Raw genomic sequence first — 11721 nt, 5'->3', positions numbered from 1 at the left:
TTTTTTGGAAACTTTTAAATAGTATTTTTTTGAACTTTTCGTAAATGGGTGCGCGCGCACCCAGGTTCCATTCACCATTTTCGGGTACTAGTACTGCTAATTTAATCAATCCACTTGTAAGCACAGTCAGTCAGATAACATCACATGGGACGCATCTTAGTTCGACACCATGAGCTCTCACTGCTTACCAAAGGGTACCCACAGGCACAGTTGTGATGCACAACGGGAAAAGACAGACTGGATCTGTTCTGCCGACCGTTGCTTCATGGGCGACTCTGTAAATACTCTTTTTTTTAGAACGACTCTGTAAATACTCTGTGGCTGCCACGGGAGCTTTGTCGCGGCAGCGCATCATGATATGTCTACCACATCTGGGGCGCTCAATCTATCTACACAACACGCCCACATTTGGGGGCCACAACAAGCAACAGTTCTACGAAACTGAAAGTTCTGAATGCCTCCTGTCATGGGGTAGAGGAGTTCACCCAGATCTCTTGGGACACAGGGGGGCTCTGCGTCTCTGGGTGAGAGGGGGCTACAAGCCTTTGGACGGTCTTCAGAGCAGTTGTTAGCTGTGCGAATGAAGGGCGCAGATTCGGATCCCTAGAGATTAACAAAACCAGATGTTAGCTCGCATCTCCCATCACCATTATTGAGTCAGTAAGTTAATGAGAGCAATAATTGGGACTACTTTTTAAGACTCAATGTAAAACATAGTACTCCCTCTGTCCATAAATAGATGTATCTATACACAACATCCAAATTTAGACAAATCTAAGACATTTATTTATGGACGGAGGTAGTACTAATATTTGGGAACTTAGAAAGAACTTACTTCTGCCAGCACTCCCATATAATCCTTGCAACTAGAGGGTCGATTTCCTTTGGAATGTCAAGCCTTCGGTCCTGGAAGCCAACCGCTCCCACGACCTGCATCGGGTTCATCCCACTCCATGGCATTCTAAGTGTTGCTAGTTCCCACAAGATGACGCCAAAGCTGTAAACATCGCACCTGCATTTTCAGGTAATAGTACAGTGAGGTTAATTCAAATGTCACACCAATAAAGAACAAGTACACAATGATGAATAAAACAGGCTGCTGAAGGGTTTGGGAAGGTTCCACTCCTATAAAGAATTACAAAGGTCCTTAATAAAAGGGTTTATATCCCATCCAAACTAGGAGTCAAAACTTCAAGCATGAAAACTGGAAACATGTCTCTGAAGGATAGACACATACTCACATAGTTGTTATACCAATAAAAAAGGTGCTACATCTGTTACCCAGTACTTTTTTCACGTCAGTGGGAAAGGATTGGTGCCTATGTGTGATGTCTACTCTACTTCTCTTTAAACACTAAGCGTCAGGAAAGCTTGTCAGCTGTCTTCGTTTTCCATTGTAAGCTTTTCTGATGCCACTTTGTTTATGATCTCAATATATAAAGCAGGGGTTACCATCCTTGCACAGAATTAAATGAAAACTGGAAAGGAACACGACAACTCAAATAGAAGATCACTGCTTCATACGGAACAATGCAGAATGAACAAGTAAATGCGACTTGTAAGGACATTATGCAAACAGTTAAAATGGGAGACATAAACAACCACTCACTTTTCATTTGATTGCTCATTACGCAAGACCTCGGGTGCCATCCACTCCGGCTGGTGGAATACAAAAAATTAATACAAAATAGAACAAGTATTAATGGTGACTAAGGAATAAAGAAAAGTCCCTTAATAGTACAGACTACAGGAGCTAGGTACTTACAGTTCCAGCAGTTGATTTGGATGATAAAAATGTGCTGTGCTTCAAGCGTGAAAGCCCAAAATCACAAACCTGTGCTTCATATCATTGGTGAGACAACAGACCACACACATTAATACAAATATGATGCGATCAAATTTTAATTGTTAAAATACGAAAGAACACACCTTTACAGTCCAATTATTGTCGACCAGCAAGTTTGGTGATTTAAGATCCCGGTGAACAATTGTCGGTACACTAGTGTGGAGGCAATTCATGCCTTTGGCCTTATAAGAAGAAAACGTCTGCATAAGCAACGGCAAATAAAAAAAATGCCAAAGAAATATGAAGATTTGCCCATACCACGTCAATGGCCATCTTAATCCTCCTCTTCTCATCAATTTGGCAGCCAGGACGGTGAAGGATCTTATATAAGCTTCCCCTAAACAAGGAAATCACAATCAAATCAAGGGTGGACCATCAAACTTGAACCAGTAATATATTAGACTTGCTTAAGACTGAACATAAGTATGACACTAGCTATGTGCCACCTCCAGTTAACCAAAATACTTCTGTTCATCAATTTTATGTGATATCAATGGACATAAGTACTTAAATAGCATGTAGCACCTTCAGTATCATGTCCTATTTTAAAGTTGAGTAGTAAAAGGAACTTCTCGCATATAGGTCTGCTTGTTACAATTTATTCCATGATACTAGACCAGGATACTTCTAGGTTGTAATTAACTTGAGTAAAGAAACCCACAAGATATACCAAGCGATGCCATAAAAGAGATAGATACAAAACCGGTATACCTTGGAAGATACTCAGATACAATAGATAAGTTTGGAGGGCGTGTGACAGCACCCATAAAGAGAACGATATTTGGATGACGCAGCCGACGCATAATCCGCACCTTGTACAGAAAATATATGCAATTATAAAGAGAATGAACCATATGACAGATGAAGTGTAAACTAAGTGGTAAGTACAGCTCTTAGAAAAAAAAAACATATACTTTCACCTACTTCACTTCGGAATTCATCCAAAGCATCGCCATAGAAATCTTGATCCAAAAATTTCTTTACAGCTACCTCCTGCAAATAAGTAGAAACTTCGCAGTGATCACATAACCAATTAAAGATAGAAAAAAAAGTGAAGATGGCCCATGATTTGTAAACCTGAGAATGGTTGGGGATTTGCCCCATATCTCAACTGTACCCACGCGATCAAACGTGGCAACCAAACCACAACTAAACCCGTTCGTAACTCCCATAGCCCAACTAAAACCAAATCTGATTCATATTTCCACCCGAACTAAACAGAACCCAAAGGCAAGACTGTGGGCTGAAACTGTTTGAAAACCGTTTTCTGAAGTGGATTGCATACAACAGTTTCGTTCGGAGCGCTCTTTCGTTCAATATTCCACCAAATAATACATTGCACGTCAGCTGCACTAGCTCGCAAAGAAGAAGTCAGCGCACGCTTGACTGCAAACAGCAGCCTGTGGCCGGCCTCCGGCAGCTCGTCGCCGGCCTCGCGCAGCTCATTGTCGCCCTCCAGCAGCACGGCCTCCAGCCGCACCAGCCACGGCCACTCCGCGAAAGCCGCTTCCGCCGCCGCCCGGACTGCGCGCGTCGCGATGCCGCAGCAGCCGTGCTCGACGCGGTATCCCAAGGACGCCCTCGACGAGCGTCGCCCGCCTATCTCCTCGGCGCGGTCGGGCTTGACGGAGATGGAGCCCACAACCGCGCCGCCGACGCAGATGGCGCGGTACCATGGGTGCGGCAGGACGTGGTCCCGGTCTCCCGGATGTAGCGGCGGGCCTCGTCCACGCGCGCGTAGACTTCGTGGCGCTGGAAGAGGACGACGCGCATGTCGGACGCCCACGAGAGGAGCGCCTCGGCGTCGGCCTCAGTGAACTCGCGGAGGGTGACCTCCATCTCCGGTGCTGGGAGTCTGGGCGTTGCTGGAGGTCCTGGTCAGGGCGGGGGGAGAAGAAAGCTGGGAGGTGGAGAACGGATTCGGGTCAGCGGCGCGGCGGCAGGCCAGCCTGGGATGCGAGGCGCGATCGGCGGCGGCAGGCCGGGGAGACGAGGCGCGAGCGGAGGCCACTGCGGCGACAGAGATTGGAAGCTGTGGCTGGGAACTGATCTGCCCAACCGGGTGAGACCCATGGTTTTAACTGTGTGAAACCAAACCTGTTCAGGCCTGAACCAAACCAAAACCAACTGTTCTGTAAAATAAACCGCACCAAACCAAACTGTTGTCGACGCGGACTATTTACACCCAAATCAAACAGACCCACAAGGAATAACTGACCCATCCCACCCGGTTTAGACAAAACCATTCTCAGGTTTAATGATTTGGTTTCTTATCATGTTGATCATCTCATGCATGCGACATCGTGTAACAAGTGAAAAATATCAAGATACAAATGAAGGGAAATAACTGCTTACTGTTCCATTCCAATCAGCACGGTACACCTCCCCATATGAACCTATTGAAAGGAGGAACACATTCACTCAATTATTTTCTCGTGGACTACAAAGATGCAAGTTTGAAACAAATGGCTCCTAATAGCGCACAAACTGGAAGTACAAAATTGAGCCACACTAACAATTTGACATAGTGCATGACAAGTATAAATATTTCTCCCTAGAACTAAGAGTGTCAGTTAAACTTATCAGAGCAAAGGGCAAGTAAGGAAATCATCAAAACTTGGTTACGAAAAAATACCTAAGCCAATCCTTTCACCAATCACAAGATCTTCCCAAGGAATTTCACATTCAGAAACGTCATCAAACACACAATCAAGCCTGTGTGATCTGGCAGAGGATGGTGAAACAGATTCCAGATTTCTTGATGGGACTGATATGTCCATGAATCTGTCGAGTGGGGACTTCTTTGGATCAGGAAGCAAGTTTTTATGGTCTTGTTTTCCATCGTAGTTCGCCTCACGTTCTTTAGCTTGATTCTGAACTGAGTTGGTTGGAACCCTTTGTTCTGCAGGATTACCCCATTTGTGTCTTTCAAATGGTGGTTGATTTTCCAGACTAGAATCTGTAGGACCTTTATTTAAATCACCACGCATCACCTTTTCAGCAGCCTTCCCACTCTCAGCTACAGAAGGCATCTTCATGACAGTAGAACCGGCCATAAAACTGTGATTATTATGAGCTGATATCGGATGTGATGCATCATTACGCGCTCCAATATTAAGATCAGTATTATTTGCAGCCAAACGTGGCATCTCTGATGATGATACGACATTATCACCAATATTTCTACGTGCAAATGAGTCCTGAACATAGTTGTACTGCTTGTTGTTAGAGACATCATTGTAAGGAGACCAATTTTTCATAACCAATCTTTGTTGTGGTTTTCCAGTGCTAGGGACCACATTCTCTCTACGCCTTTGTAACTCGTTGTTTCTATTATCTGGCCCTTTGAAAGGTACTGAAGCTTTCTTTGCATCAATACGCCCAAAAGGATTAAGCTCAGCAAATAGGTTTTCAGACTCAGAATTTTGGTGACCTGGATTTTTTGTATTCCCAGCCCCAGGATATTCAATTGTCTGCTGCGACGATGTACCAGCAGAAGTTGACGGCTCGTCTGATTGCCCACGGGAAACTAATGTCCAAGAATCATCAAAAACACTTGCAGCAGCAACAGATGGCATGCCACTAGAAGAGATTTGTGAAGGTGCTCTGGCTACTTCTTTCTCATATCCAGATTGACTGGCTGATATCCAATCACCGTTGTCAAACAAAGGCAGTTGATCACCTTTATGTTCAAGTGGCAATGCATTAGCAACCAGATCAGAACCAATGGTACTTGATGGCCCAGCCATTTGATTCTGGCCAAGTTTACGGTTAGGATTTAACGAATTGCCCTTCCAACTTAAGACATCTGCTGGAATAAGAGTACCGGGAGCAGCCATCAGATCTACCAAAAACTCCCTGCAATTTGCAACACAAAATATACTTAGCAAACATGATGAAGCAGATGAACAATGAACTTGGATTGTGTTTCCTTCATTCCTTGAGAAATTGCTATGTCGTGAATAAATTACAATGCTTAATCTTGTCAATACCTTTCTTTGTCCACCTTTATTATGTTAACAGCATCATCCTCATCACCAGTATAATTACTCCCTTTGACAAGTTTGCACGGAATGCCAACGCTATCAGCAAGAATCTGCACAAAGAAGTACATGAGCTATAAGAATGATCTAGGTATGTTAGTGCAAATGAACAGATCTAGTGCTATGTTCAATATATTTGGGTTTTTTTGCATTTACTCTTGACTCTTGAGCATTGTCCGATTGCTGTCAGTTCATTTTTATACAGAAGTAAGAAAATCAATTAATTAGTAATGAATACAATATTTAACACATCTCGCTACTGTCTGATAGGATCGTGTAGAAACATGTGAAAGCACATCATAAACTACTCAAATGGCAAAGTCCATTAGTAATTTGATATGCTTCCAAAGAACATGATAACATCTATCAGTACTGACATACCGTAACAAGGCAGATAGATGTTTTTCATAAGATATAAGGTAGGTGAGTGAATGGCATGTAGTGATTATTCAAACAGCTAATGGGGTATTTTAAGTAAGAGGGTGATCCTTCCCTTCTATAGATGATGAAAATGCTAACTAATTTTTCAAAGCAAGACGTCCTTATTAGACGCAGAAGAATTTGTTTAGATCATCCTGGGAAACAGACTTATACTGATGTAATACAGAATCCACACTAGTAATAACCAATCGTCAAACTTATCCAAACATTAGTCCTAGTGTTTATCACATAATCTCTTTGACGTTTCCTCTCCTACCCACTATGCTGCCACAGCCACATGTTGGGTCCAGGCATGGAGGCACCTCTATCCATGTGAGGCTAGTGTTGGTGTCAGTGTACAAAATTGTTTTTATTTTCACAAGATGTAAGGTAGGTGAACAAATGGCATGTAGTATTACTCAAACAATGAAGGGAGTATTTTTAAGTAAGAGAGTGATTCTTTCCTAGATACGAAAACCCTAACTACTTTTTTAAAGCAAGCTGTCCTTATTAGACGTGGAACAGTTTTTTTAGATCATCCTGGGGAATAGATTTATACCGATGTTTTATAGACCCCATACTCGTAATAACCAATTGTTAAACTTATCCAAACCGTAGCCCTAGCAGTTATCACATAATCGCTTTGATGTTTCTTCTCCTGCCTACTATGTTGCCACAGCCACATATTGGGCCCAGGCACAGAGGCACCTCTATCCAAGTGAGGCCAGTGTTGGTTTTACGCAGTGTAATGCTAGATGCAAACACCATCTGGGGTCTACACAATTTATTGGGTGCCCAGTTCAAATTTCACAATGATAAATAGATGGAGATGGAGCGATTATATTCTTCAAATTAAATTCCATTAAAAAAATGTACTGTAGATTCAAAGTTCACTTTGTTGGTGATGCGTCCATTTGACATTACGTTCTACTGTTCAGATTAGGGTGACTAACGGTATGGTCTTAATATACCAATCCAAGCCATGGACTAGAAGCTTTCCTATCTCTAAGTTAAAGATTGATAAAACAGCCCTTTCAAAAGGTCTGCGAGGTACAACAAAGACTGGGCAAAAGATATTCTACTTTTCTGAGGAGACAGCAGGTGCAGGTGCACTACACACGCACGTCGACATGGAGGGGGGGAGGCTGACCTTGAAAAGAAGGGCACGGTGGCGAGACAGCCCTATGTTTATGCAGCCAATCGGCAGCAAGCTAGTATGTAGTGAGGTTCTCAGCTGAGTACTCGTCTCCAACCACCTTGCAAGCATGGCATTTGCATCTTTCACAGGTCCACCCAGATTATCCGTGACAAGATCAGCTATTCTTTGCACTAGGAGTGCAATATTTGCAACAGGAAAGTCCAGCAAGATGCACTGCGCCACTTGCTCCATCTCTTGCAAGGCACCATCAATGGTACGGTTGATTACAATGACTTCAAAGCCCAGGTCCCCTATGCCTGTTTGAAGATCTTCTAGTGATGGCATTTTCCCCTGCCTAGAGGATTCCATAGAGGGACCAAATATGTCGTAGAAACCATCAATAACTTTCTCATGATAATCGAGAAAATTGTAGTCCTGGAAGTCAGAATGGAGCACGGTCATAAAAATGATGACAAGAGAATTTGAGCTTAACTGACAAATCAAGGAGGAAAAAACAAGGCAGTACATCTAGGAAACATTAGTGAATAGCACATATCACTAAGTATATCAATGGCATAGACACAATATGTAGTAAAAATTAGCTAGATACAGTTATCAGCAAATATGTTACAAATATAAATGGATAGCACATGCTTGATGAAGGCTGAGTATTTCAGCTGAATTGTGGTGAGGAAAAGCACCAATAACAGCCTTCTCTCTATAAATAGGAATTAGCAGAAAATAGCATCTTGCTCAGTACATATCCTAATGGCAACGCATCACATAACATGTGCGGAAAAAAAAAGGTTGATATGACCGAGCAAGCCGGTTGTTCGTACCAGAACCACCTCTAGCCTGGATCATTCCCATTGAATTCGTAAAGCTTTCTACTTATGCAGATACATGCAGCTGCTAACTGGTAGCACCTCTGTATTCGGACGTGATTATCCACTGTGGACCAAAGTGACGCTTGCAAGCAATCCAGCCACACACAACCACTAATATCCAAAACGATTGACCTAAGTTAAATGCGATAGTGATACAAATAGGTCGTCCGAAACGACTGATATGAATAGGTTACTTATTGGACCCTAATCGCACGCAGCAACTTAAGGAACGGACTAATTGCAGCTCGCCACGCGGCAAGGGGAAAAAAATCAGAGTTGCCATCCTACCGTCGCTGCAAAAATCGACCGGCCGTCATTCCGTCGCGCACACGCGGGAACATACGAGCGACTCAAATTCCATAGTTATTTAGATAGATTCAGCAGTAGCATGGACAGAAATGGTAATAAATGGCGAAGATGAACTAGCTAGCAGTACCAATGAAACTGGACCTAATAATAGTACTTAGTAGTCTGTTCTGAAAACTGGCGTCAGGAACTAAAACCTAATAATAGTAGTTAGTAAAGCTTGCAAGCAGTCCAGACACACGCAAGCACTACCGTATCGACCAAATTTGAAGGACCCTAATATTGCGCGCCACGCAACAGCGTGATCCAGCCCGAAGTTGCCACGCGTCAATCACGGCAGCTGCCATCCCGCCATCGCTTCAAAGATCTGACGGCCGGCAAGTCTTCGCGCCAGGAGACAAAAAACTCTGAGGCGCGCTCGATATGAATTCCCAATTTGAATGCAATACCGGTATGGACAGGCTAGTTATTCAGCTATTGATAGGGGAACTCAGCAGTGGTATGGATAGAAATGGCAAGCAAATTGCGCAGATGAACGAGCTAGCAGCACCAACGGGGCATTGCTCTAGGTTGGGTGCGTCGGTTCTGAAAACCGGCGTCAGCAACTGAAACCTAATAATACAGTTGGAACTGTGCAGCAGTTGAGCATAATATAATCCGGGTCGAATTGCGCGTAGAGGGGCTCACCCAGTATCGCCGTGAGAGCGACTCGGCGGTGTGGGCGTCGTCCCGTCCGGCGGCGCGGAAGCGGTGGTCCCCGGCGGCGAGGCTCATGAGCTTGGCGTCCCTGATCTGGTCCCCGTCCCGGTCCCCCAGGAGGTCGCTGTTGGAGGCGGAGAGCGCCATGGCGAGCTGCATCTGGAACTCCTCCTCCGAGTACATGTAGTCGTCCCCGCCCCCAGCCGCCGCCGTCGGAGTCGTCGCCGCGGCGGCGGCGGTAGGGGACGGGGCGGAGGCCGCCGAGGTGGAGAGCGACGGCGCCGTGCCCGACGGGGAGGTCGCCGGCGAGGTGGACGGCGGCTGCTGCGAAGAGGATGAAGAGGAAGCGGCGGGGTCGTTGGAGCGGTGCTGCCACTTGATCTTGCTCTTGAAGAGGTTCTTCATCTCCGCGGCTGAACCCTAGATTCTGCCCCGGCTAGGGCTCGGCTCCCCGGGATTTTTATCTTCTGCCGTGCTGATGATCGGTGAAGAAAGTCTCCGTGTCGAGGAGGAAGCGGGGAAAGCGGAAATGGGGCGGACAAGTGTTTCCCGAGACCGCAAAAACGCGGGGCTGTGCGGCGTTGAGAATGGAGGCTGGGGGTTGGGGGTTATTTACCGAAGGAAAGCCACTGGGGTTAGCAGGACGATGATGTGCGAGTGAAGTTCACGCGGGATGAGACGTGGTCGCTTAATCATGTCTCACGGCGTCGCGTGGGGCAGTGCCGCGGTGGAGACGGCCAAGTACAATGCGCCGGCGCCGTGTTGGGCCCCCGGCATGTTTCGTGGTCGCTTAATCATGGCGGCCTCCGGCGAAATCCAAGGTCATTGATCGTTCGCGTAAAACACGAATAAGACTTCTACACTGGCAAATCCCAAATGTTCTCAACACGTTTACCGGTGCGTCCAGCCGGAAATAGGCTTGTACCCCGAAAGGATGGGCGCGCCGCAAAAACTCCGTCCAGCAACCCCGCGTCGGACCCGGCCCATAGGGATCAGCCTCGGGCGTCGGCAAGCATGGCCACACATGATTTGCTCCGTGGGTGTCACACACGGAATCGTCAATTCTACTTACCTCTGAATCCACGCTCTTGTCCACCATTTTCCTCTAATTCTCCCGCCCAACCCACTTCGTTATCCACCGCTGTCACACACCTTCGCCTTCCCCGAGATGCCTCCGAAGCAGCCGCCTCAGAACGTCAAGTTTAGGAAGCCATGCAAGAACCACATGATGGTGAAGCCAGCATATTAGACACATGCACGATAGGAGACGGATTGCAACCTGCAGAAAATGAAGGCGCTTGACTAAGACCAAAACATGGAGATGGAAGCGACGACGATAGAGGTGAAGTTTCTTGGAAGCCAATGCCATGGAGCAGTCGGGGCTACCCAAGGGAGCACAACCATGGGTTCTTGGTCGAGCAGCCCGCTATCCTCGCCGGCCTACTATCACCGTATCACGGGAGGCATCGAGCTAGACCCTAACCAGACCTACTCCAACTCGCCGACCATGCGCAGGGCACTGCTCTTGTTCATCAATGACACCGGCACCCACTTGACATTCTCATTTCATCTCTCCATGGATGCAATGTGATCGCCGAACTTGGATTGGGTGTGTCGGTGGCCCGGACTATGGGCCTTTTCGGGTGTGGCAACACTTTGATGGATTTGTAACTTTGTTAACAGTTAAATGGCCAGATTGTGGGTCTTTGCACGTTTTTATTTGAACCACTTGCATGGTTTAATTTGAATAATCTGATCGAGCTAAATTTGTTTACAATCTGAACCGGCCTATTGAGGAGATCGATGTCAACAGAAGAACCCGGCAGGACGGGGTGGTGAAGATGCTCTAATGTACTACCTCCGATTCAAGGAATAAGGCGTCCTCGTTTTACGTGCTTTTCGTTTGACTAAGAATTACTTCAAATGTATAAAGATTATTTGTATGAAATTAACATCATTAGAAAGTGTTTTTCAATACGAATCCAACGATACTAATTACATATAATATAACCAAGATTTTGTTGCTTAATTTTTATGGTCAAAGTTTGCCTTGAAATACGCGTGCGCCTTATTCCTTGGGACGGAGGTAGTATCGTAATTTTCCAATGACCGGTCCAGCAGGTTACGGCGCGTTTGAAAATTCCACGCGCTTGCTGGAAAAGCTCTCACTCGTCAGTTCAAGCGCAGCTATCGCGTTGTTATCGTACGGACGGGTGGTCGGAAGCTTCACGCCGGCCGAACGGGACGAGGAACAGTCGAGATTGTCGATCGCATCCGACCGATCGTATCACCACTGAGATTGAGCTAGCTAGTGGGATCACACACTCGACGCGTATGCGAAATTACGTGCCTTGCGTGTGATACACTGACGGGACTTTGACG

At 45.8% G+C, this 11721-nt stretch overlaps 1 protein-coding gene across 1 annotated transcript; it reads right to left on the bottom strand.

The window, feature by feature from the left end:
• Positions 1 to 216: 216 nt before the first annotated feature.
• LOC124701488 (serine/threonine-protein kinase EDR1-like) lies at positions 217 to 9836 on the bottom strand. The gene is made up of 13 exons (XM_047233556.1): positions 9328 to 9836; positions 7460 to 7882; positions 5839 to 5942; positions 4482 to 5704; positions 4202 to 4242; positions 2771 to 2839; positions 2558 to 2658; positions 2105 to 2183; positions 1930 to 2028; positions 1766 to 1834; positions 1610 to 1659; positions 836 to 1012; positions 217 to 603 (listed from the first exon to the last, which is right to left on the bottom strand). Exons 1-13 carry the CDS (start codon positions 9742 to 9744, stop codon positions 465 to 467), a joined length of 2991 nt encoding a protein of 996 aa, XP_047089512.1. The 5' UTR covers positions 9745 to 9836; the 3' UTR covers positions 217 to 464.
• Positions 9837 to 11721: the final 1885 nt, after the last annotated feature.

The sequence above is a fragment of the Lolium rigidum genome, chromosome 3 (genome assembly GCF_022539505.1).
Source record: "Lolium rigidum isolate FL_2022 chromosome 3, APGP_CSIRO_Lrig_0.1, whole genome shotgun sequence".
Lineage (NCBI taxonomy): Eukaryota > Viridiplantae > Streptophyta > Magnoliopsida > Poales > Poaceae > Lolium > Lolium rigidum.
This window is presented reverse-complemented; position numbering and strand designations above follow the sequence as displayed.